At 50.6% G+C, this 25,151-nt stretch overlaps 4 protein-coding genes across 6 annotated transcripts in view; 3 read left to right on the plus strand and 1 right to left on the minus strand.

Annotated features, from left to right (window-relative positions):
• The window catches only part of DUS2 (dihydrouridine synthase 2), a 33,851-nt gene extending 29,379 nt beyond the window's left edge, over window positions 1-4,472 (minus strand). The window contains exons 1-4 of one of the 2 annotated variants that reach the window (XM_040253308.1): window positions 4,385-4,472; window positions 3,841-3,918; window positions 2,375-2,451; window positions 236-363 (exon numbers count right to left, since the gene is read on the minus strand). In XM_040253308.1, coding sequence (XP_040109242.1) covers window positions 236-361 — 126 coding nt within the window. In that variant the 5' untranslated portion in view covers window positions 362-363; window positions 2,375-2,451; window positions 3,841-3,918; window positions 4,385-4,472. The remainder of the gene's footprint in view (window positions 1-235; window positions 364-2,374; window positions 2,452-3,840; window positions 3,919-4,384) is intronic. The other variant, XM_040253307.1, reaches the window with a different exon arrangement.
• DDX28 (DEAD-box helicase 28) lies at window positions 4,207-6,363 on the plus strand. The gene has a single exon (XM_040253299.1). It carries the CDS (start codon window positions 4,534-4,536, stop codon window positions 6,169-6,171), a length of 1,638 nt encoding a protein of 545 aa, XP_040109233.1. The 5' UTR covers window positions 4,207-4,533; the 3' UTR covers window positions 6,172-6,363.
• A 2,784-nt stretch (window positions 6,364-9,147) lies between these two features.
• Window positions 9,148-10,677, plus strand: DPEP2NB (DPEP2 neighbor). Its single transcript, XM_040253361.1, has 2 exons — window positions 9,148-9,214; window positions 10,296-10,677. The coding sequence occupies exons 1-2, from the start codon at window positions 9,148-9,150 to the stop codon at window positions 10,598-10,600; spliced, it is 372 nt and encodes a 123-aa protein (XP_040109295.1). The 3' UTR covers window positions 10,601-10,677.
• A 6,899-nt stretch (window positions 10,678-17,576) lies between these two features.
• LOC120872729 (dipeptidase 2-like) lies at window positions 17,577-25,125 on the plus strand. 2 transcript variants are annotated; one of them, XM_040253326.1, is made up of 12 exons: window positions 17,577-17,709; window positions 17,871-17,939; window positions 18,589-18,885; window positions 19,153-19,279; window positions 19,579-19,708; window positions 19,796-19,937; window positions 20,231-20,300; window positions 20,421-20,597; window positions 21,206-21,290; window positions 21,941-22,016; window positions 22,681-22,816; window positions 24,787-25,125. In XM_040253326.1, exons 3-12 carry the CDS (start codon window positions 18,686-18,688, stop codon window positions 24,904-24,906), a joined length of 1,263 nt encoding a protein of 420 aa, XP_040109260.1. In that variant the 5' UTR covers window positions 17,577-17,709; window positions 17,871-17,939; window positions 18,589-18,685; the 3' UTR covers window positions 24,907-25,125. The 2 variants fall into 2 exon arrangements, with proteins under 2 accessions (XP_040109260.1, XP_040109259.1); XM_040253325.1 differs by lacking the exon at window positions 24,787-25,125 and adding an exon at window positions 22,909-23,275 and having other exon boundaries at window positions 17,584-17,709.
• Window positions 25,126-25,151: the final 26 nt, after the last annotated feature.

Below are 25,151 nucleotides of genomic sequence, written 5' to 3' on the forward strand. Positions count from 1 at the left end.
ATGCTCATCTATCCACCTGGCCCAGGTGTCCCACAATGCCTCCCTGCAGCCCAGGCTTCTGATCCTTGGCAGGGCTCACAAAACTCCTGTGTTTTTGTCTTCTGATGCTTTCAGTGAGCACCTGTGAAGGGTGGGCCCATTCTGCCTCCTCTAGCTTCTGAACACACCCACCCACAGGTTAGGAGGCTGCACTTGTGGAAAAGCTCTCTGTCCGGGAGGATTAGGAGCCCCTTACCTCACAGTACACAATGTCCGCTCCATAGTCCAGGGCCAGAAGCCGCATTGGGAGAGTCCCCACCCGAACCATAGGGGCTAAGATGAGTTTGTTGTGGTAGCACAGAGAGAGGTTGTTCACAATCATTCCTGAAGAAAGAAGAGTCAGAAATTCAAATGGAGAAAAATCTCTTCTGTTACCCAGAGCAGGCTTTCCTTTTCCTCCCAACATGTAGTACTTTGTTTTCCTTTTCTCTGATCATAAAAACAATGCAAGCTCGTTCACACATCCAACAAATATTTATTAAGTGTGTGGTCCGTGCCAGTCACTGTCCTAGTCTTTGTGGATACATGAGAAGAAAACAAAGATTCCTGTTCTGCTAGAGCTTTCATGCTGGTGGGGAATGAAGAGTGCACAGCAGAGGAAACAGTCAGTGCAAAGGCCCTGGGGCAGGAGCAAGTCTGATGTGTTAGAAGACTAGTACAAAGGCCGACATAGTTGAGCACAGAAAGAAGAAGAGTAATGGACGTCAGATACAGGATGGATGACCTAAGCAGATAGGACACAATGGTGAGATCCCAAATGGCCTTGTAGGATGCTCTATGGGCTTTGTTAGCTCTTCACGATATGAGCCAGCAAGGGTTTCAAGGAGAGGAGTGGCATGACTGATCACATTTCCCCATGATCACAGTGACTGCTGCATGAAAAGCCATGGTAAACACAGGGAGACCACTTAGACTCTTCAGTCACTGACATGAGAGATGATGGTGGCTCAGGATGGGGAGAGAGTTGTGGAGGTGGTGAGAAGTGGTCATGTTCTAAATAAACTTTGAAGGTAAAGTCAACAGGAGTAAAACAAGCAAAAAAACCCCCAAAATCTTTAAAAAGGATAACCAATAAGCACCTACCATCTAGCACAGGGAACTTTGCTCAATGTTATGTGGCAACTTGGTCGGGAAGGGAGTTTCGGGGAGAATGGATACATATATATGTGGCTGAGTCCCTTTACTGTTCATCTGAAACTATTATAACATTGTTAAATGGCTATACCCCAATATAAAATAAAAAGTTAAAAAAATACCAGTGTCCAGGCCTGCCTTCAAGTCAATTAAATCAGAATATGAAGCTCACTAGGGCAGGAATTTTGCCTGTTTTGTTCACATGAAAAGTACTTGGCACATACATGGTGCTCAGAAAATATTTACTGCTTGAATAAATGAATGAATGTACCACTATCACCTGAGACTCAAGGAAACATTCCTTTTAAAATTTAGGGAGTAACTAGGCAACATAAGTTTCCATGGCAGCTCTGAGAAAAATATTACCTAATGAGGCTACCACTCGCAGGAGCTTGCATTTTTTCCACAATAAGTAAACCTTTCTTATTTCTAGAAGACTCTTGAGAGTCCCTTGGACTGCAAGGAGATTCAACCAGTCCGTCCTAAGGAAATCAGTCCTGAATATTCATTGGAAGGACTGATGCTGAAACTGAAACTCCAATACTTTGGTCACCTGATGCAAAGAACTGACTCACTGGAAAAGACCCCTGCCGCTAGGAAAGATTGAAGGCAGGAAGAGAAGAGGATGAAATGGTTGCATGGCATCACCGACTCAACGGACATGAGTTTGAGTAAGCTTCGGGAATTGGTGATGGACAGGGAAGTCTGGCGTGCCACAGTCCATAGGGTCGCAAAGAGTCAGATACGACTGAGCAACTGAACTGAACTGATAAAGTGCTTTGTAAAACATCTTGTAAAATATCCATCTCAATAACAACTAGAGGTTACTCAATGTCTGCTATGAGCAGGAGGGAAAGAGGGGATTTACAGAATATCTAAAGAAATTATAAGAAAGGGACTTCCCCGGTGGTCCAGTGGTTAAGACTCCATTCTTCCAACTGCATGGGGCACTGGTTTGATTCCCAGTCAGGGAACTAAGACCCAGCATGCCGTGCAGGGTAGCCGAAAAAAAAAAAAAAGAAAGAAAGAAATCAGAGTAAGAAACTAGGGGCTATGAGAAGAGACAGACAGGCTCAGACAGGTTCTAATCCCTATGACATTTTGAGGTAATCACATTGTAAGAGCTTGAGCATGAGAAAGCAGCCACTAACCAGTTACCCTGTCCCAAATATTTGGATGAAAGTCAAATGCAAATACATACCTATGTATTATTCTTTTCTGATAATTCTTTCAATGTATCTGTTCTGCCTCAGTGCAAAAGAATTCTTTGTTTTGTATCTGAAAAAAGAGTAGCACAGGTAAATGGATGAAACCTGTCAAATCAGACATCCAAGGAGCCCTTCTGCTAAGGAACAAGGAGCTCTGAGTTCTGCGAAAGAATCATAAAAGTAGTGTAGAATCACAATATTGTAGCATATTCTTTGTATCAACTCCCCTCTATCATATCACCACTCAGTGGTCATTGACCTGTACATGAAATTTTCAGTGACAGAAAATCCAGCACTCTCCAGACAGATCTGGGCATTTCTGGTTGCTACAGTAGTCTTTATGTCAAATTTGGAATCTGACTCCGTCATCAGTCCCAGTCTGCCTTCTGGAATGGTTCATCCCACAGCACACCTCATCTCTTTTCCGTCTGACACAGTCCCCAAACACGTGAGGACAATTTTATTCTTCCCGAAATTCTCTTCTCCCACACCACCCTCCTTAAATCACTCCTTTCTGTGCTTCTGGCTTTCAGGGGCCCCCCAAGGTTTCTTGATCCCAAGGGCATGACAAGCAATGACGTCACTATGCCCGGTACAGATTCTGGGGAAGGGGCTGGGCCACAAGAGAACCTGGCAAATGTAGCTCCCTGAAACCAGAGTACATGCAGCAGCCTCAGCCTCTCTTCAGTCCCCATCCTCTATCCAAGGTTCTCAACAGCACACTGTTGATATTTTGGGCCAGACCATTCTTTTTTGGCAGGGGCGGGGGGACGGGTGGCTGTCCTGTGCATTGTGTGATATTTAGTAATATCCTGGTCTCTACCCGCTAGAAGCCTGTAGCATTTCCCCAGATGTGACAAATAAAGATGTCTCCAGCCATTGTCAAATGTCCTGCAGGAAGGGTGGGGGCAAAAATCACTCTCACTCAAGAGCCACCACTCCATCCAGTAACTCTGATTACCTGTCATTACTCAAAACTCTCTTCCTCTAGTTTAACAGGTAACTCTCCAGAAAAGCCTATCGTGTATCAAAGTACTATTTGAAATATAAAAGTATTTATCTTTATAACAGTATCTAATGAAAGTAAAACTTTTCTCCAGGGACTTCCCTGGTGGTCCAGTGGTTAAGATTCCATACTTGCACTCCAGGCAGCACCACAGGCTGTGCAGCAGTGGCCAAAAAAAAAAAAACACCCAAAACCTCTTTCTTCCGATGTTAAGACTCTTCCAAGTAGTTAACCCACATTTACCTTATCTCCTACCCCAGGCACTAGAGATTACAGAAATGATCTGATGCCCATTTTCTGGATCCGTTCAGGAAGTACCAATTGTGTAAGGTTTTTTTCGCAACCTGAACTGAATTTAGGTAAAATATTCTGCCTGATCATGGCTTTGTGAGACAAGTCATATACCTGTAGCAGGACCCTCCCACTACTATTCAAGTAATTTAGGTATCTAACCTGAAAGCCGGTGGAGTTAGGCGACCTTCAGGATGAGAAGTTGGAAAGGGTGACAAGAGAAGGAAGAATGAACCTCAGCTGAAAAGCAAGCGGAAAAGGTCCGAAGAGATGAGTTCTCTTGAGTGAAGAGATGATATGCTGAAGTCCATTGGCTTGCCCTCTGGGCCCTCAGCTCTCTGGGCGGTGGGGCAACGCTGAGCCTAGATCTACTCCTGGTCTCGGCCCCCAGGCCTGACCATTCACTCAGATTCTCAATAAATTTTTATATTAGAAGACCTTACAAGGGGAGCACATCTGTGAAAACACCGCCGCACCCTCACAGTTTACACGGGGCGATCAGAACTGGACATGTCATTCCAAGAGCTGTGAGGGCGACAAAGGGGAACTGTAGGGATCCGACATCGGATCGCCAGAAGCCCTCCTGATTCCTAAGGCCAGGGCCCCATCGCCGCCTGTCGCCGGACCCTGATCCTGCCTTCATCGCACACCCTTCCCCAGGGTTAGCCGGGGCCTGGACGTCACCATCCGGTTTGGAGCTACAGACCTCGCCGCTGCTGAACTCTACAGATCCTCCCTCCTTCCACCCAGTTCGCCAATTCCTCATGTCTTACTGAGCCGCGCCGGCCACCGTCCGCGAGGACTTGGCGCGCGCATGACGTCACTGTCGTGCGCCTCTTCCGCACCAAGGGGACTATGGGTCTAGCCCTGCATCTACGGCTGTTGTCGCTCGTGCCTCGGTTGCTTCTGGCGCCTCGACGGGACCTGACAGTCCGCGGTCCCGACGAGCCCCTGCCCGTGGTGCGCATCCCGCGGGCTCTACAGAGGCGGCAGGAACAGCGGCAGAGCGGGCAGCGGAGCCCCCTGCGGCCGGTGTTGGTGCGACCTGGCCCGCTGCTGATCTCTGCCCGACGGCCGGAGTTGAACCAGCCCGCACGCCAAACGCTGGGCCGTTGGCAGGCTGCGCCACTCGTTTCGCGAGGCTGGAAGCATCGGCGCGCTCGCCAGGACTATTTCTCCATTGAGCGCGCTCAGCATGAGGCCCCAGCGCTGCGGAATCTCTCGTCCAAGGGCAGCTTCGCCGATCTGGGTCTGGAGCCCCGTGTGCTGAGCGCACTCGAAGAAGCTGCTCCCGAAGTCGTTCGGCCCACAACCGTGCAGTCGAGTACCATTCCCCCGTTACTTCGCGGCCGCCACATCCTCTGCGCCGCGGAAACCGGCAGTGGCAAGACTCTCGGCTACATGCTACCTCTGCTTCAACGGCTCTTGGGCCAGCCAAGCCTGGACGCCAGTCGTATCCCTGCTCCTCGAGCCCTGGTCCTTGTGCCTTCTCGAGAATTAGCTGAACAGGTGCGGGCCGTGGCCCGGCCCTTGGGCAGCTCCTTAGGCCTCCGGGTGCAGGAGTTAGGGGGAGGCCATGGCATGAGTAGGATCAGGCTGCAACTGTCCAAACATCCTCCAGCAGATGTACTGGTGGCCACTCCAGGGGCTCTGTGGAAGGCCCTGAAAGGTCAACTGATCAGCCTGGCGCACCTCTCTTTCTTGGTGTTGGATGAGGTAGATACATTGTTGGATGAAAGTTTCCTGGAACTGGTGGATTATATCTTGGAGAAGAGTCACATAGCAGAAGGCCCCGCTGACTTAAAAGACCCTTTCAATCCCAAAGCTCAGTTAGTGCTGGTGGGGGCCACATTTCCCGACGGTGTAGGCCAGCTGCTGAGTAAAGTTGCCAGCTTAGACTCTCTAACCACCATTACCAGTTCCAAGCTCCACTGCATCATGCCTCATGTCAAACAGACGTTCATGAGGCTGAGAGGAGCAGAGAAGGTGACTGAGTTGGTGCAGATCCTCAAGCAGCATGACAGAGCACACAGGACTGGCTCCACAGGAACTGTTCTTGTGTTCTGTAACAGCTCCAGCACTGTGAACTGGCTGGGATATATTCTGGATGACCACAAAATCCAACACTTAAGACTGCAGGGACAAATGCCAGCCTCCATGAGGGCAGGTATCTTCCAGTCCTTCCAGAAGGGCTCCCGAGACATACTTCTCTGCACAGACATCGCCTCGCGGGGCCTGGACAGCACCCAGGTGGAACTCGTCATCAATTATGATTTCCCTCTCACCCTGCAGGATTACATCCACAGAGCAGGGAGAGTGGGCCGTGTGGGGAGTGAGGTGCCAGGAACAGTCATCAGCTTTGTGACCCATCCCTGGGATGTGAGCCTGGTTCAGAAGATTGAGCTGGCAGCTCGCAGAAGGAGAAGCCTACCAGGTCTAGCGTCCTCCGTAAGTGAGCCTTTGCACCAGGAAACCTTACTGCAGCAGGCTTAAAAATGATGCCATAACAGGGATCTTTCCCTGTGTGCTGGATGGGTGAGCACACTTGTCAGCAGGATGCTCTGGGCTGCTTAGTCACCTTCTAAAGGCCCCAGCTGCTGGTCAACACTGGAGGGTGAACTACTGAACGTGGCTCTCTGTAGTCTTTCACACAAAGAATAAAGTTGATTTTGGCTTTGTATCATGTCATGATTTCTAACAATAAGTGATGTTTCTGTAATTTCCACCTGGGGCACAATTCACTGGATTCTGAGAAAATTCACACTCCCAAACTACTACACCTAGGACAAAGGCTCCTTCAGTTGATGTTTTTGTTTTGACTTTATTTCCTGCCCCCAAAACCATCCATTCCCTGGATGGTCCAGTGGTTAAGAATCTGCCTCCTAATGCAGGGGATGTGGGTTTGAACCACATCCCCAGGATTTGAACCCTGGTGGGGAAACTAAAATGCCACATGCTGTGGGACAGGGCAGCTAAATCCCAGCCTCACCCTGTGGCCACAGCTAAGACCTTACACAGGCAAATTTAAAAAAAAAAAAAAAAAATCCATTGAGCCCTCAGGAGAAGGAAAAGGGGATGTGACTAGCAATAGAGAAATTTTCTTTATGAACAATGGCCATGGCAAGCTCAGGCTGTCTTAGTGAAATCTCTCTGGGAAGTAGTGGCAGAATAAAAGGCAGACTGACCCAAGTATTCCTTAGTGTGCATTTCCAGCCTCTGCCTTCTTTCCCATCTCTTGGTTGCAGAGAAAGAGGAGAGGTTAAACATTTTTATAAAACTGGCAAAATAAGCTTATAGCATCCTCTCACTATCTCCTACGTTCTATAAGTGTTATAGAATGTAGGAGCATTATATAAGCTTTGCCTAAAGTAAGGTACGGTTGAAAGAGAGAATACTTAAGAAAACAACTTAAAACTGCTCACACACTGAAACGGATTAAGTTGCAGAGAACATAAATGGGCTCAGAGCAACCTTTGCCAAAAGAGAATATTGCACTAAATGTACAGTCTCCCATATGAGGAAACAGAGTCAGAAAGATAAAAGAACTTGCTCAAAATCACACAAATAAGGACAGAATCTGGTCTGTGTCCTAAGAGTTGTGTTCTTTAACCACTAGGCTAAGTTTTCTCAAATGTGATTCACATGTAGAATAACTATACACTTCTGTTTGCCTTGAATATTCCTTGTTTATATCTATGCCTGCTGCAATTTTTAATATTGCCCACTTTGACTCTCAAAAGCAACCCCAAATAGACAATAATTTAGTCACTATCCATGGACCACTTTGGTGCAACTTGTTAAAAGTACAGATCCCTGAACCCTACTTCAGAGCTACGTAAGTTTTCTGAGGGTTGGTCCAAAACTCCACATACAAGTGTTTGTTGTTTTGTGGAATCCCCAGATGAGTTTCCGACCCTCTTAAGTTAAACCATGTATTCTGCCTTCCCCAGGTGCCCAGCTGAGTTATTATAAGGTATTGGTACCCCCACCACACCGGAGGGGTGCTCTCAGACAAGTAATCTCTGAAGCCTTGGACAATCAGTGGTCTCACTCTGGCCTACTTGCCATGAAAAACCTACAGAGCATTTCCCTTCACATTTTACCTTCTAGCATTCCCAAAGGCAGTCTGCTCTAATTAGGCCTGACTTCATCTGTCCTAATGTGCACCCGCCAATTCAAGCAATTTAGGAGTAGACGGAAGGTTTTTGTGATTTGCAACCAGAGTGGCCCAACCTCTCAAATAATAGCCCAAGATGTCTCCACCTCCTGGGCACATCCCCTCTGCAACAGCCCCAGTAAACAAATGTCCCATCTTTGCTTTTTTAAGGTCAGCCACAGGGAGCCCCTGAAGAAGGTTATCTTACATTGCCACATTACCAAAGGCTGTCCCAGACTTTCCGTCCTGTGAACCTGATCAGGCTAAGGGCAGAGCTGTCTCTTTCCTTCTTTGAGTCGGATCAAACTGCCTTAGTAACACCTCTTCATGGTGTTAACCATGTTTTTCACCTGGGTTGCTACTTAGCCTGTTATCTCATCTTTTCATGGTGGAGAGAAGGGGGATTATAATGATTTTTGCTTTTAAGGGAGAGGGGAGTGTAATGCTTACGTTGTCATTTTGTCATGAGTTTGTTTTGAATTTCCTGTTAAAATGGGTCTATCACTCCCACTTTGTGAAGTCATCAGGGCCCTGATTTTTCACCTTTAACATCTCTTGGTGTCACTTTAAATTGGGATGAGCTTGTCCTCACATTCCTATTGGTTGTAAATCTGGACCCTGATATGAACCTACCATTGAGCAGAACCACTCCACTGCCTGTGTAGCCTTGGGTAGGCCCCTTAACCTCTCGGTCTTTTAAGTCTTGGCAGTTGTAAAAATGTGAGAGGGCTATGAATTTATATTTGGGGCAGAACAAGGTCGAGAAGAGTGTGTCTTTGCTTTTATTCTTTCAAACTGGTATGACTCCCCACTCTTCCCTGTGGGTCCATATCTCACTAGTCCTTCAGGCCCACTGCCAAGCAACCTTCCCCAATTCCCCAGTCCACACAAATCTCTGTCTCTCTTTGGGTTAGTACCATACAGCCTAGTGTCTCTTAGGTCAATTTTGCCTCTCAAGCCAATCTCAGAATGTGGGTTTCTCCTACCCTCCCATGGCACCAGGGGCTGTGCCAGCCCACAGGCATACTTCCCAGGGGGTGGCTACTAGACTAGGGCACATGTGGGGAGGCCCAGGTGTGAGGGGCCAGGCAAGGTACCTCTCTGCCTTCACTCTGCTCTCCTCCAAAAAACCCCAAAAGCCTACGGCCTGCCCCTCAAGTCACAGGTTCCTTATATGACCTCACTGGGTAGTGATGACCTCACAGCCCTTATCACAGTTTCCATGGCAGGGTAACTGCACAAATATGCTACTCTCGGAGAAACTTCCCTACCAGTCCTCTGCCAGATAGCAGTCTTTGGCTGTGTAAGAGAGAATGTCTGATCGAATCTTCTATATTCACTCTAACTTGTCCTCTGTCCCCTGGGAGGGCAACACAGCAGGTAGGCTGAGACTGGACATCTGTATAAGAGGTGTTGTGTACACACAGCCTCACCTGGCCACCACGTATTCCTTTTGGGCTTGCCCACACACACACCTCAGCACTTTCCCAGCTGTAAGTAATACGAGTGCCCTGGGGCACCTTCAGGGACCCACAGTGCTCATTGCTGAGGATAAGCAAAAGGTCACCCCTGGGCAAGTGAGCAGGAAGGTCCCGGTCTTTAAATGTAGCCTTCCTCTTTGGGCTACAGGACGCTTCCATTCAGATCCTTTCCTGATTGGCCTCTTAGCAAGAGGCAAGTGCATTTTTGTTGGCAAATGATAAATGGAGCAGTTTGAGGAAGAGCGCTGCTCTTGAACTGCATCTTCAAGCCCAGGCACCTTCGTGCAGTTATGGGGACATCTACATGGGTCCCCTAGGACACATTCCAGACTGAGCTGCTGCATACTGGGGGAAAGAGTGGTGTGGTATTGAGGGAAAGACCAGAAGAACCCAGGGGAGTGATGAAATGCTAATAAGACTGGAAGGCTGAGGAGATGGTGTCCCAGGAGGCTGATGCAAGTCTAGACTTGGTACCCACAATCTGGTTCTGAATCTCCTGGTCCCTCTGCCTCAGTATTTTCTAATCTAGATAAAAGTATCAGAGGGCTAGAGTTCAGTGTGGATGAAACAGGCAATATAAATGGGGCCCAGGAGGGGTTGCCAAGGTGGGAGGGGTTCTTACCAAATTAGACTCCTTTTCCCAAAACTTGAAATGCATTTCCATTAAAGACAGACCTTAAGGAGTGTTTTCTCTGGTGTGGAAGGGAGAGATGGAGGGGATCCTGGTTGCAATTATTTTCAGGTTTTCTCTGGAAATGGCGAGCAGAGTTCCTCATCAGCTGCAGTCACAGGCTCTAGGAATTGCTTTGGCAGCCAATGTTCCTTTTCTAGGGACTCATGGGGCGATGGGCAGAGGCTGTGTTTTGGATGTCAAGCAGACTAAAGGGCTTCAGCCAGAAACTGGGAGAGAGGTGAGAGGGGGAAATTCCGGCAGAAGACTATGTACAGCAGAAGCGACTGATCAACTGTTTTCTTTGCAGCAGCTCTGGCTCCCATTTTCCCTCCTACACCTGGTCACTGCCATGTCCTCTACCGAGGGCATGGAGAAACACAGGCAGGCTGGCATGGGGACACATACTGCCTGGTCAGTGGCTACCGGGCCTATGGGGGTGCTCCTGTGGCCACCCCAGCCAAGGTGGAAGCAGAGAAGCCAGTCCTCAGCCGCACTCCCAAGAGACAGCGAGCTCTGGTGGAGTCGGATAAAGACCTCAGTTGCTCCAGCCGCAGAATTCAGCGACTGCAGCATGATGGCAGGAGGCTGACCCCGCAGAAGCTTGCCAGCTGAGCCACACTCTGAAAAGAGGGCAATGGTTTAACTGCCTAAGGGCAGCAAATGCTGCTTCCTGCAGTGACCCCCACTGCCACAGATTAGAACCTGCGCCATTCTGTCTGAGCCTTCCTTCCTCGACCAGGAGCCTCCTTCCACACTAAATGGCCATGAGCAAGGAACCTCAGAAACAGGGTTGAGAGTCTGCTCTGAACATCCCAGGACGGAAGCTGGCCTGGAAGAAAACCTGATGTTCCTCTGCTTAATTCTAGGGAGCCCCTTTGTGAGCAGAAGAAAGAATAATCTGCACACTGTGAGCCAAGGCGGACCCAGGAGCAGAGAGAAGTGTGGAGTAGCCTTTGCAGGGGCCCTGTCTACCACACAGGCTCCTGCCTGAGCCATTGGCCAGCTGCCACCACTACACACCAAGGGAAGCTGTGTTTTTCCGAACTGAAAGAAGCAATGTGCAACTTCCCAAAAAGCCTCCTGCCTTGGATCAGGAGGCAGGATAAAGAGACCCAGGAAGACCTGCTCCCTGGAGCAAGAACATGATGGAGAGTCAAGTGGCAGCAACCCCTCCCCGAGGCTCACATGCTCCTTTATTCCCAGCCCTTTCTGGCCCCAACGGGATCCCTTACTGCTCAATAAAATGTTTTTCTGTAATAGTGTCTGACTTGAAATCCAAGTTATCTAAGACCAAGTCCCAAACCTCCCTGTTTCCTTTAAGTATATTCCCACAGGGAGCTCCTGGTCCTTTGAGAACTTCTACCTCTAAAAAGACCCTTGGGGGTAGTTTCTACCTTTGATATTCCTGCAATGACACCTGTGCAAATCGGGGCAGGATGTAGGCAGGTTCTTTAAGAAATGTGGAGCCTGATGAGTACTTCCCTGGGTGTGTGTGTGTGTGTGTGTGTGTGTGTGTGTGTGTGTGTGTGTAAGGAGAAAAGAGGAAGGACTGGGAAGATGTCATCCCATCTGTCGATCCATTTATTCAACAAATACTGAGTACCCAGGTGGTGCTAGTGGTAAAGAACCTGCCTGCCAATGCAGAAGACCTAAGAAATGCAGTTTCGACCCCCTTTTTTTTGGAAGATCCCTTGGAGGAGAGCATGGCAACCCATTTTGGTATTCCTGCCTGGAGACAGAGGAGCCTGGTGAGCTACAGTCCATTGGGCTGCAAAGAGTCGGACATGACTGAAGCAACTTAGCAAGTACACATGTACCCGTTACATACCAGCCGCTGTGCTGGTTGCTTGAGATGTTTCAGTGAGTGAGATGATCAAACACCCTCTTCTCATGGCACCCACAACCTAAAAGAAGATACAAACAATAATTTCAAGTAATTATAATTGCTATACAGAAAAGTAGAACAGGATAATGGGGTAGAGTGATGAGGGGTTGCTATGTTATACTAGGTAGTCAGGGAAGGCTTCTTTGAGGAGCTGACATTTCAGTGGAGATGCGAGTGAAAGAATCCTGTGAGGAGCTGGGAAGAGAATTTCTGAAGGAGGACATGGCAAGCACAAAGACCTTGAGGTAGGAGTGAGGCTGGCCTGTACTAGAACCGGCAGAAGGGCCAGTGTGACCAAGGAGGAAAGAGAATGAAAGATGTGGTTGGAGAAGTAGGAACAGGCCAGATCATAGTAGGCCTCATCAGCCATACTGAAGAGTGTGGCTCTTAAGTGTGATGGGAAGTTGAGGAAAGGATTTGAGCAGGGGAGTGAAGTGATCTGATGCAGGTGCTAGAAAGGCCACTCTGACTGCTGTGTGCCATGGCAGTGAGTTGCTGGATGTTACTGGTGGAACGCCTCTTTCAGCAGTTAAGGGGACAGTTGATCCTGGAGAGTTGGGGCAGGGGAATATTAGGAGAGAAGAAAGATTACAGGGTTTGGGCCTGTATCTCAGGCCCATCTTCCTCATCAGTGAATCGGATGTATATACCACATCGTTTTTTTTTTTTTAGCTACTTTTAAAATTTCTTTCAATTGGAGGCTAATTACTTTACAATATTGTGGTGGTTTTTGCCATACATTCACATGAATCATCCATGGGTGTACATGTGTTCCCCATCCTGAACCCCCATTCCACATCTTCTTTATCCACTCATCCATGATGGACACTTAGGTGGCTTCCATCTCTGGTTATTGTAAATAATGTTGCAGTGAATACGGGGGTGCATATATCTTGAGTTAGTGTTTTTGTTACCTTTGGACAAATGCCCAGAAATGGAATTGCTAAATCATCTGATAGTCTTATTTTTAATTTTTTTGAGGAACCTTCAAAATATTTTCCATAGTGATTGCACCAATTTAATTCCCACCAACAGTGTGGAAGGGTTCCCTTCTCTTCAGGTCCTCTCCAACAATTGTTTTCTATTTCTGATAACAGCCATCCTAACAGGTGTGAGGTGACAAGTCACTGTGGTTTTGATTTGCATTTCCCCGAAGGTTAGTGAGGCTTAGCACATTTTCATATACCTCTTGGCCATCTGTATGTCTTCTTCAGGAAAATGTCTATTTAGATCCTTTGCCAGGATCTGACTTTTAAAAAGAGCCCCTCGGGAAGTTCCACTGGAGAAGAAACTGGCAACCACTCCAGTTTTCTTGCCTGGAGAATCTCATGGACAGAAGAGCCTAGTGGGCTAGAGTCCATGGGGTCACAAAGAGTCAGACATGACTGAGTGACTAACGCACCTGTCTTTTAGAGATGCAACCTTAAATGTGGATGAAATAAATGTCTGATTTGCTTTAAAATATTCTGCAAAAGTGGATGAGTAAGGTATAAATGAAATAAGAGGGCATTAGTTGATAACTATTGAAGCTAAGCAATGGGTACAAAGGGGTTCAATATACTCTTCTCTCTACTTTTTCATATGTTTGAACATTTTCCCTACTAAGCAAAAAGAAATAAAAACTTCTCAGATGGAGCCTATGTTCAGCCAGATTTGGAATCAGTGAGGACTCAGGTGGTCAGCTTCCCAGGGTGAGCTAGTTTGGGCAAGCCCTGGAAGTCAGGCAGAGGAGGGCCAGCTCCCCATATGAAAGCAGGGAGAGGAGCGGGCGGGTCGGGCAGGGTGAGCTATGTGCAGCCTGGTGGTGTGGAGGACAGGTCTGACAGGCCTGAGAGATAAGCAGGAAAGAGACAACAAGTCTGAACTCGAGGCTAAATGAGCAATCACGTATGTTGTCAAGCAAACGATTGCTTGCTTGGGGCTGGCTCCCAGCACCTGGCACTCCCACAGCCAACTCTTCTGTGTGTTATGCCAGCACATGTGATTGATCACTGGAGACTCGTCCAGCCCCCTCACTGCACACCTCAGCAAAAGGCCAGCAATGGCAGGTAATCAGCAAAGGATATCAGGACAAAGAGATGGATGGAAGGGATTCTCCTCAAGAGAGGGAGCAGCTGGAAGTCGAGACGTCCAAAGAACTCTCTGACTTGCCAGGAGGGCGCCACTGAGACCATGCGCCTGCCCAGCAGCTGGTCTCCCCACACCTGTCCTTCTCAGCCAGCTTTAAGGCAGGTAGGTTCTACTCCAGGGCCAGTGGGCTACTCTGCCTACCGCTGCTGGCTTCCCCAGGTGCCTGCCTTATGAACCATGAACTTTCCTCACTGAAGACAGAGTCAACCCTGGTGAGCCCGGCAGCGGTGAACAGGAGGTATGCAAAGTCAGACATGGCAGACTTGACCAAACAGCTGCCTGTTATTCTTCAGAGCTCTGGCCCATCAGGGCCTGGAGCACACACAGAGGATGAGCTAAAAGAGACAAAGTCTGAGTAGGTCTGGCTTGGGGTCCCAGAGCCCCAGACAACAGAAGACTAAGGATATTTCTCCTTCATAGAATCTTTAGTTCCATTGTCCTTACAAGCTGCCCCCAAATGGGAGGCCTGGGGATAAATAAGGAGCTTGGGATTAACATATACACACTACTGTATATAAAACACAACTAACAAGGACCTACTGTATAGCACAGGGAACTATACTCAGTATTTTGCAATAAACTCTAAGGGAAAAGAGGCTTCCCTGGCGGCTCAGGAGTAAAGAACCCGCCTGCCAGTGCAGGAGATGCAGGTTCGATCCCTGGGTCGGGAAGATCCCCTGGAGAAGGATATGGCAACCCACTCGAGTATTCTTCCCTGGGAAATCCCATGGACAGAGGAGCCTGGCAGCTTACAGTCCATGGGGTCACAAAAGAGTCAGACACAACTTAGTGACTAGACATCACACCAACACATAAAGGAAAAGAATCTGAAAAAGAAAAAATATATACACACACACATATCTGTGTGTGCATGTGTGGCTGAATCACCTTGCTGTAACCCGGAACGACACAACTTTGTAAATCAACCATAGTGAAAAAGTGAAAGTGTTAGTTGCTCAGTTGTGTCTGACTCTTTGCGACCCCATGGACTGTAACCCCCAGGCTCCCCTGTCCATGGAATTCTCCAGGCAAGAATACTGGAGTGGGTAGCCATTCCCTTCTCCAGGGGATCTTCCTGACCCAAGGAGATCAGACCTGGGGCTCTTGTATTGCAGGCAGATTCTTTACCATCTGAGCCACCAGGGAAGCCCAAATCAACTATAATTCAATTTTAAAACAAAAAAAAATATCAATCAGAGAAAAAAAATGAGGCTGGTAAAAACCTACCTTGTGGGCTATTGTGAAGACTGAATGCACTATGGGCTACTAACTGGCAGCATAGCTCTGGGCACACAGTAACTCTGGCTCCCCGGATGCACTGCCACTGGCTGTCACATCTCTGTGTTCTGGGAAGGAAGGGAAGGCAGCAGCCTCCTGTGCTCCCACTCAACTCACTCTTCACTGGATGCTGGTCAAGTGCTTGCTGTGCTCAAGTGTGGTGCCAGGTGCCAGAATGTGGTGGTCGTGGCCTTACTGAGTTCACCGGCCAGCTCCAACAGGGGCAACCACTTCTGACTGCTGGGGCAGGGTGGGGTGGGGAGGAAGAGGGAGAGGTCCCAGAAAAACCTGAACCTGAGCAGTCTGAGAGGTTCACTCATGCCCCTGTTTTTAGAGAGGGTAAGTTGCCAAAGAGGGTTTGGATTTAGCAGAGTTCTCCATGGTATGTTCAACCCTTCCTGATGGCAAGATTTCCTCCCCTGGCCCTGCCTCAACAGCGCCACCATTTGGAGGCTGAGGGGCAGCATGGCTGGTGTGGCCAGAAAATAGGGGGCAGAGTGGTGGTGGTGGTGGTTTAGTCGCTAAGACATGTCCGACTCTTGGGACCCCATGGACAGTAGCACGCCAGGCTCCTCTCTCCATGGCATTTTCCAGGCAAGAATACTGGAGTGGACTGCCATTTCCTTCTCCAGGGGATCTTAGAGGTTTGTGTTATTTGTTGAAACTGGAGAAGCAGGTGAGGGCAGACTCCCCAGGACTTGAAAGCCAAATAAAAGAATCCGAGGTTTAGGAGCAACAAGAAGCCACAGAAAAACTTTGGGCAGGAGGATGGCACCAGATTTTTCAAAGAGAGACAGGGTATGCCCTCTCTGTGGGAAATGAACTGGAGATGGGGAGACCAGAAGGAGGTGAGAGATGAAAATGGCCTGTACCGGGAAAGGAACGGTGGGCATGGAAAGGAGACAGACCGGGAGCTGTTCGGAGGTTGAATCAGCAGAACTGGAAGATGCCCTGAAAGGGGAGAGGTGCGCAGAGAGTCGAGGGTATCATGGATGACATTCAGGTCAGCTCTGGAGCCAGGCCCTGGCTTTCTCTGCCTCCATCCTCTTTTCACTTCCGCCCATTGTCGGCAGCACCTGGGAAAATTTTGTCACAACCTCTGCCCCCATACTGTCCCTGTGTATGGGGGGGATCCTAGAGGACAAGACTTTGCTAGTGTGCTCATTTCCCCCTGGTGGGGACAGGGCATGAAGATGCCTTGGGTGAGATTAAGGGAACGACAGGTCACCTTGTTGGCTAAAATCTGCTTGCCGCTTGGGTGTAAGTACTCCCATGCCCCTGAGTATATAAGAATGTACATGTGTGTTTGTTTCCATAATCAGCTTTATATGGTCACCTCAAGGCCATGGCCACCAGTGCCAGCCTGTTTAAGGACTGAAGCTGAACATTACAGAAACGTTGTTGCCTGGCTAATCTTCTACAGTAATGGTGCCTACCTCCTCTAGGTCAAAACAGCTTGTCTAGACATCTGGTTCCTGCAGAATAGCTAAAAAAAGAAAGAAAAAAAAAAGGCTAAAGTCTCTCTTCTCATTCCTCTGTCAGCAGCTGCTGTTTGTCTGCACTTCCTGGAGGTCTATCAAGAGTGGAATGAACTGTTTATCCCCCAAACTCATATTTTTTTTGGCCTGGAAACCAGCCCAAGAATTTCTCCTCCCTCTCCCCACTGTGAGAGTGACTGTGGGGCCTGCTGACCAGCAAGGGGAGGGAAAGGAGTCAGGTCTGAGTTTGGGTGCCCAGGGCAGGGATACACCATGCTGTACTCAGAAGCAGAGCCCTAGGGGACCCACGCTCTGCAGGCGGGCTGCTTAGAGAACCCTCCAGCTGCAGTGAGCAAGGAGCAGACTCACCTCCAACATAGCACTACCAGTGTGCCCTTCCTTCTGGCCTGTAGGCACTGGGCAATGTCAAATTCAATATACATGAGCCTTGAAATATACACAAGCAGGGACCCTTACCCTCCCAGGTAGCCCAGGACCTCTAGTTCTGCTGGAAGAGTTTTACTCATTTCATTTTTAGAGAGATTTCTAGGGTCTCCAGCACTCAGACTTAGGTCCCTACCGCTGAGCTAGTCACTCTTGCCACCCGGGAAATGTTCCAAAGGCTGAACAGCTCCATGAGCCGCCAAGGATCAGAGCAGAAACTTGAGAGGCTGGAGATGAAGGAGTCTGGGCAAGGTTCTGAAAGCATCTCAGTGGCTGAGCTTCTGTAAGAAGGCACATCCCTAGTGTATGTGTGTGGTGGTGGTGGGAGGGGAGCTGTTCCTAGAGGAGTCAGCTAGGGTGAGGGCCTGAAACTAGAAATGAGGAATGGGGTGGGGCTTCACAGCAAGCACAGGAACTTAGACCTTGAGGTTTCTGGGAGAGCTAGACCCACAAGAGCCACGAGATACAGCGACGGTAGCAGCAGACGCCAGGCATTCCACACCGAGGTAGGAGGGATCCTGGCCAGCAGGTCAGCCCGCAACTCTGGGAGGAAACTTCCTGGGGTGGGGAATCTCCTGCCATGGAAGTGACTTCAATTCCTTCCACTTAATAACCTACTAACCGGGTTCTTGCTCTGTTGAGTAAAAGGGTCCTTGACTTTTCCCAGATGGTTGTTCAGTTCACATCACCAAAGTTCCTCAAGTGAGGCCCTGGAGAAGTGCAGCAACTCCTGAAGGTGCTCTTTCCAGAGGGTGACTGGGGGAAATGGGGGAGGGGTGCCTCTGACAATTCCCAGTTGCTGGCTGAAGTCCCCTGAGAATGGTCACGCACACTGGGGAGTCAAGTAGCAGGAGACAGGAGGTTGGGGGCAGAGGGGCCGTTCCTGAATCTAGCACCCACAAGGTTAACCCTCCATTTCTAAAACCTATCTTCTCCCTCACACCCACCCCTCGTGGCCCAGCACATGGAAACTGGGAGCCCAGATCAATGGAGACAGAGACACTGGCACGAGGCCCTGGGGTGGGTGGGGCAGGCTGCAGACAGATGGGGACAAGCTGTGCTCCTGGGAGGGGCTGCCTGGGGCTGAAGGCCACTCTCTGACAGAAGCGCCCTGGACTCTCTCTTGGACAGCAAGGTTAGAGGCAGGGGGAGAGCAATTTAGGGCGGCCCCCTCAGAATAGAGGGGTCAGGAGAGCGGTGGGGACGGAGGGAACCCGAGATGGGAGGGGAATGGCCAGGTTAGCCCACAAGAGCAGCCTTTTAGCAGAGGGCAGGAGGGTAGTTCGGGCCCCCATGGCACCCGGGCTTTGCGGATTACAGCTCTCTGCACAGGGGTCGCAGGGTCCTGTGACTCTGTATCCCCTCACTCCATGCCCCTCTCCCAGAGGCCGCGCTACTGCGTGATCTGTGTCAACTGGCAGAACCCCAGCACCCCCACCGCTCTCAGACGCGCCTCTGCCCCCCTGCCCGGCCCTGTGCAGCATGCCGAGCGGGGGCCTCGAACATTCCCACACTCTCTCCCAGCGGCCTCTGCTGCTCCTGCTGCTGCTGTTGCGCCTGGTAACCCGCGCCCAAGCAGCACCGGATGCCCCTATCGCCCTGACCAGTCTGGACACCTCCAGCACACTGAGTCTGGGGGAGCGTGCGCGGGCCCTGATGCGGGATTTCCCGCTTGTGGATGGGTGCGTGGGGGCTGGTGGGGGCCTAGCCCAGCCCTGGGCAGGTGAGGAAGTCAGAGCATGCAGAGCAGTGGGGCGGGTCCCTCACACCACCCCTGGGTGTCCTCTCCATCATCCATGGGTGCCCTTCTCCTCTTCTGTCACTCCCTCTCTGGTGGGAACCCCCTCAGCCCAGGCCTCAGCTAGTCTATGTGACAGTGTGAGGTGAGGGAATCCCCTGGCTGGCCCGAGCCCGAAGGAGCCCACCCATTTGCCTTGACCTCCCTCCAGCCACAACGACATGCCCCTGGTCCTGAGGCAGTTTAGCCGCAAGGGCCTACAAGATGTTAATCTGCGCAATTTCAGCCACGGCCAGACCAGCTTGGACAGGCTTAAAGATGGTCTCGTGGGTGCCCAGGTACCAAGGGGACACACAAGGTGCCACCATGGCTCTGGGGGAATGTGGGGGAATTTGGGTGGGTTAGTCACATCGGAACTCAGTTACCATAGCAACCTAGAAAGTGCCACGACAAGGATGCTGGGGGCTAACAGGGGTCACAGTGAGTCAACATAATGGGCATCCAAGTGCCACAGAACAAGCCATGCATCGCATGTGACACTGGGCTCAGGGAGAGCTGCACCAGCTGCAGAGGCGGTGAGAAGCCCCGGAAGTTCTAAAGGAGCCCCTACCCAAACCGTCCCCTGGCCTTCCCTCAGTTCTGGTCAGCCTACGTCCCATGCCAGACCCAGGAACGGGATGCTGTGCGCCTCACCCTAGAGCAGATTGATCTCATCCACCGCATGTGTGCCTCCTATTCTGAGCTGGAGCTTGTGACCTCAGTTAAAGGTAGAGAGATGGGTGGTGGTGGGTGTCAGGGGCTTGATTAGGCTACCCATGTCTCTGACAATGACAATCTGCCCCACCTGCCCCCAGCTCTGAATGGTACCCGGAAGTTGGCTTGCCTCATTGGTGTGGAGGGTGGCCACTCACTGGACAGCAGCCTCTCCGTCTTGCGTGCCTTCTATGTGCTGGGTGTGCGCTACCTGACACTCACGCACACCTGCAACACGCCCTGGTGAGCTTGGTGCAGATGGTATGGGCCCAGTGAGGCAGGGATCTGCCCAAGATCATGCTGGGGCCCACACCAAGCTTCACCCCTGGGACTTGGCCCTGAACCTGGAGTAGGGAGGTCTACAAAGCAAGACTGGATCTCCAGAAGAGCCCTCCTACTGCCACACACAGCCCTGCTTGGGTTCCTCCTCTTGCTCCAGGGGAGTTGCAGGTGTAGAGGGCTCGATGGAACCTCTGTCTAGCTTCTTGTAGCTGAGTCATGACCACCAGTCAGACTGCCTCCTGGCCACCCTGCAGGGCAGAGAGCTCAGCTAAAGGCATCCACCCCTTCTACAGAGATGTCAGTGGGCTGACCAGCTTCGGTGAGGTGAGGACCCTGGCCCCATACCCTGCCCCATGTGAATGCACAGCCCCACCTGGTCCCTCCAGATAAATGCACCTAAGACAAATGCAGCCCTGACACCCTCTCCCCAACCCATCCCTGCAGAAGGTGGTGGCAGAAATGAACCGTCTGGGCATGATGGTGGACTTGTCCCATGTCTCAGATGCTGTGGCACGACGAGCCCTAGAAGTGTCGCAGGCACCTGTGATCTTCTCCCACTCGGCTGCCCGGGCTGTGTGCGAGAGCACCCGGAATGTTCCTGATGACATCCTACAGCTTTTGGTGAGAGACTGCCCTTGCCTGCAAACCTAAAGCAAGACATTCAAACCAGGAGCCCCTGAACCTGAGCTTCTGCTCCCTCAATTTCCTCAAACCCCAGGTTAAAGATCTTCTGCCCCCAAACGCACGAACCACAGCCCTTGGACTCTTGAACTCTAGGTGGGGGTTCTAGGTGGTAAACATTCCTCAAGAACCTCCCTGGGGGTCCAGTGGCTAAGACTCCGTGCTCCCAATGTAGGGGGTCTGGGTTCCATCCCTGGTCGATAGATCCCACCCACCGCAACTGATAGCTCACATGTTGCAACTAAAGACCCTGCCTGCCACGACAGAAGATCCCGCATGCGACAAGTAAGATGGAGGATCCCACATGCCACAACTAAGACATGGTGCAGCTAAAAGATTAAATAAAAATACTCTTCCAAACCCACAAAGCAAGTGCCAAGACACCACCCAGACCCAGAGCTGAGGCTCCCCCATTCACACAAACCCAGAGAGGAGACGTCTCTGATCTCAAAGCCAGGACTGAACACCTTCCTCAGAGGGCTGAGAGAGTGAAGAGGCAGGTGGTTGTGCCAGGGGCCAAGTCAAATGTCCATTGTCCAACCCTGCAGAAGAACAACGGTGGCATCGTGATGGTGTCTTTGTCCGTGGGGGTGTTACAGTGCAACCCGCTAGCCAATGTGTCTACTGTGGCAGGTAAGCCTCACCCTGGGCTCTCTGAACAGTTCTGATTTGGACCTGAAGCAGGGCCCAGATTTGAGGAGGACCTCAGAAGGGCCCCATGGGTTTGACCCACTGTTGGCAATAGACATTGCTCCCCCAAGCCCAATAATGAACAGTACACAGTTCTTGGTGCCATGTGGAACTGGAGCCATGGAATTGAAACAGATGCTGATGGATATCCGGGAGGCAGTCAGACAAAGAGTCCGTGTGCTGCCCATCTGCACCGCTGCAGGGGCTCCAAAGCACATTGCCTGTGCCTCTGGTCAAGGGACTGGGCAGCTCCATAGGTCTCTGGGGTCTCTGCCAGTTGTTTTCTTGTTCATTTCTCACCACCCATGGAAAGGCCACCTCACAGGTTCTCAAGGGAACTGAGAGGCAGAGTGAATCTTGGCCCAAATGGGTGGCTCTGAGGTCCACTCCAAATCTGAAGTCCAGTCTGGAGCCAGCCGGGATCACTTCAGACCAAACCTCAGGGCTCTCTACTCGGTGCTCTGGGTGCCAGGCCATGAAGGAACTGGCCTGTCTGGCCTACAGGCTGCAAGAAGGGGAATCAACAGAGGCCAGTCCTCACCACCCACCCCTCAACCCTGGAAGTCCCACACTGCTGACTTTCCATCCTTCAGATCACTTTGACCACATCAGGGCTGTCATTGGATCCAAGTTCATCGGGATTGGAGGAGATTATGATGGGGCTGGCCGGTGAGTGCATCCATGTGGGCTTGTCTTGGGCTGATGTGTCACGGGGGGCTTTCATAGCCACGGTGCCCACCATACTATGGTCCTCATGGACTTGACCATAGCCTCAGGTCTGCAGGCCCCACTGGTATCTCCCCTCTCCCAGGGTCTGTTTGCTGGGCTCTCCTGTCTATCTGCATCCCATTGGCCCTACTCTAGACCATCATATTTGGCTAACCCAACCAGACAGACCTCATCTGCCCAGCATCTGCACCCAGTCAGTGCCAGCAGACCCATGGCCTCTGAGCAGACTCTTAGCAGGGTCTGGGGTGGGCTAACCATCTTCTCTGCCTGCAATTGGGTCTGTGCATGCAAGGGGGTCAACCCAGTTCTTCAAAAGCTTTTCTTCTTTTTATAAACAGAAGGAAAAGTTTGCATTCAGTGAAAGGCATAGATCTTAATAGTTCAATTAAAAGAATTTTGATGAATATTCAAGGAACTTTAGGGCTCTTCTTCTGAAGGATGAAGAGCAGGCTTGAATCATTTACTCTCTCCAAGTCTCCATCTCCCATATTTGACCAGGGCCGGGGTTCCGTGGACCCTGCACACACAGGACACTGGTTCTGACTCAGGACCAGCGGGCGGGTCTGAGGCCCAATAGCTGGCTAGCTGGCTGGTGGCCACGCAGGTTCCCACAGGGTCTGGAGGACGTGTCCACATACCCAGTACTCATAGAGGAGTTGCTGAGGCGAGGCTGGAGTGAGGAAGAGCTCTGGGGCGTCCTTCGTGGAAATCTGCTGCGGGTCTTCAGCCGGGTGGAGCAGGTATGCTGGGCTGGGGCAGAGGGGCTCTGAGCAGGTGTGTGTGTGTGCAGGGGTTGCTGCGGGAGCTGCTGCCCACTGACTAACGCCTCCAGGTTCGGGAGGAAAACAAGGGACAGAGTCCCTCGGAGGATGAGTTCCCAGATGAGCAGCTGGGGAGCTCCTGCCGCTCCGTGCTCTCGCATCTGCAGCAGAGAGAGAATCTGGCTCAAGACCAGAGACTAAGCAGAACTCCAAGGCATGGGAATCCTATTTTGTCAACTATGCGGTCATTCTCAAAATCTTCCCCCAACACAGCCCCAGGCCTCACAGTTATTGCTGCCTTCCTGGTCCTCATTCTTTGGCTCTGGTGATCCATTAATCCTGCCAGATGTCACTTTGGCAGATGCAGACATCCACAAAGTTTCCTCTCGTGCAAGCACAAACATTTCCCAAAAATAAATGTTTCAGAAATGGAATCAGCATGAGCTGTCCTTCTCTGTAGTGGGGCCTGTGGTACAGGCCCCAACACTGCGGTTTGGTGGGGGACCCTGCAGTTCAGACACCAGGTACTCAAGGCAGACCTGCTGGCAGTGGCCTGAGGAATCCCAGGGGGTCTGGCTCCGCACCAGGAGAAGACAGTGGGAGGCTCTGGCTGCAGGAAGGCAGACTTTACTCATTCCCTCTGAGTAGCTCACCTCAATCCTGACCCACCATCTACCACCTGGAGATCTTTTAGGGAATTCTGGCTCAGATTCCCAAGAAGAGAACCTGCCTGGATCACAAATGATCTTTGTTCCTATTTGGACAGAGCCAGGCCACAGACCTCTAATGGCTGGACAGCTCTAGAGGTGGGCCCACCCCTCCCCCTGCTCCTCAGGGACTTTCTAAGACATTCAGTCTACTTAGCCACTACATCTTCCCCCAGTCCATAAATGATAATGAGCTAGGGACTTCCCTGGTGGTCCAGTGGCTAAGACTCCGCATTCCCAATGTGGGGGCCTGGGTTCAATCCCTGGTCAGGCAACTAGATCCCACATGCAGCAACTAGATCCCATTTGCCGCAACTAAGAGTTCACAGGCCTCAACTAGAAGGTCCCGCATGTGCAACTCAGACCCTGTGCAGCCAAATAAGCTAAAGAAAAAATATAAAAAAAGATGAGACATAAATTGACCAGGGAGTAGGTAACCCCCTTCCTAAAACGGTTAGGACTACCCTGTAGCTCAAACGGTAGAGAATCTGCCTTTGATGCAGGAGACCAGGGTTCAATCCCTGGGTTGGGAAGTTCCTCTGGAGAAGGAAATGCAATCCACTCCAGTATTCTTGCCTGGAGAATTCCACGGACAGAGAAGCCTGGCAGGCTACATTCCATGGGGTCACAAAGAGTCGGACACGACTGAGGGACACACACATAACACACAGGTAACCCTCTTCCCAAGATGGCTATTATTAACTAAAGTTTAGTGTGTATAGTCCTCTAGAGTCTTTTTTTTGTGTATGTGTATGTCAACATAGGTACAGAAGTAAATTTGGGGGAGGATTTTTGTTTTGTTTCCTGGGCGGAGGCACACCCTACAAAACAAACATATGCCCCCTGCATTAGGAACACAGTCTTAACCACTGGACCACGAAGAAGTCCCCAGAAGTAAATTTTAATACGAGATGTGGTAAAGAATCCACCTGTCAATGCAAGAGATGCAAGAGATGTAGGTTTGATCCCTGGGGAAGATCCCCTAGAGAAGGAAATGTCAACCCACTCCAGTATTCTTGCCTGGGAAATCCCACGCACAGAGGGGCCTGGCAGGTTACAGTCCACGGGGTGACAGAAAAGTCTGACACAACTTAGTGAATGAACAGGCACTAAAACAAAATGGCCTCCCATAAATATTATACTTAAATTTCATTTTTGTTAAAAATATATAGGGAATCTTTTTCTTCTGTCAGTCAAAACATACAGATCTAATTCACTCTTTTAAAATTTAATTCTTCCCAGAATTTCATGGAATATTTAACCAGTTGGAGTGCAGGCATATCCCTGCAGCTAAAACCCCACATGGGCTTGCGACCTGTCTGCCTAGAGGTGAAATTGGGAAGATTCCTGGGCCCCTCCTAGTCACCCCCTGGCCTCCTCCCCGAATCAGCAGCCCCCTGGCGCTTGGGAGGGATGAGTGCAGGGCAGGAAGCAGGGACAGAGGTAACCCGCAGTGCGCCGCCTGAGGGCGCTCGGGGCAAAGGCTGGCCTGGCCCAATGGGGCGCCACCCTAGATGTGAGGGAAGGGCCTGCCGCCCCCTGGCGGCAACGCTGGGCGGCGGCATTGCGGATCCCCGAGCTAATCTGTCTAGGGTCTTGACTCCAGC

The sequence above is a fragment of the Oryx dammah genome, unplaced genomic scaffold (genome assembly GCF_014754425.2).
Source record: "Oryx dammah isolate SB20612 unplaced genomic scaffold, SCBI_Odam_1.1 HiC_scaffold_13, whole genome shotgun sequence".
Lineage (NCBI taxonomy): Eukaryota > Metazoa > Chordata > Mammalia > Artiodactyla > Bovidae > Oryx > Oryx dammah.

Excerpts from the sequence above, each read along its gene's own strand:
- DDX28 (XM_040253299.1), top strand. The coding sequence starts at position 4,534 with ATGGGTCTAGCCCTGCATCTACGGCTGTTGTCGCTCGTGCCTCGGTTG.
- LOC120872729 (XM_040253325.1), top strand. The coding sequence starts at position 18,686 with ATGCCGAGCGGGGGCCTCGAACATTCCCACACTCTCTCCCAGCGGCCT. Across the intron at positions 18,886-19,152 it reads GATTTCCCGCTTGTGGATGG|CCACAACGACATGCCCCTGG; the intron begins GTGCGTGGGGGC and ends ACCTCCCTCCAG. Across the intron at positions 20,598-21,205 it reads ATGACATCCTACAGCTTTTG|AAGAACAACGGTGGCATCGT; the intron begins GTGAGAGACTGC and ends CCAACCCTGCAG.
- DPEP2NB (XM_040253361.1), top strand. The coding sequence starts at position 9,148 with ATGTCTGATCGAATCTTCTATATTCACTCTAACTTGTCCTCTGTCCCC. Across the intron at positions 9,215-10,295 it reads CTGGGAGGGCAACACAGCAG|CAGCTCTGGCTCCCATTTTC; the intron begins GTAGGCTGAGAC and ends TTTTCTTTGCAG.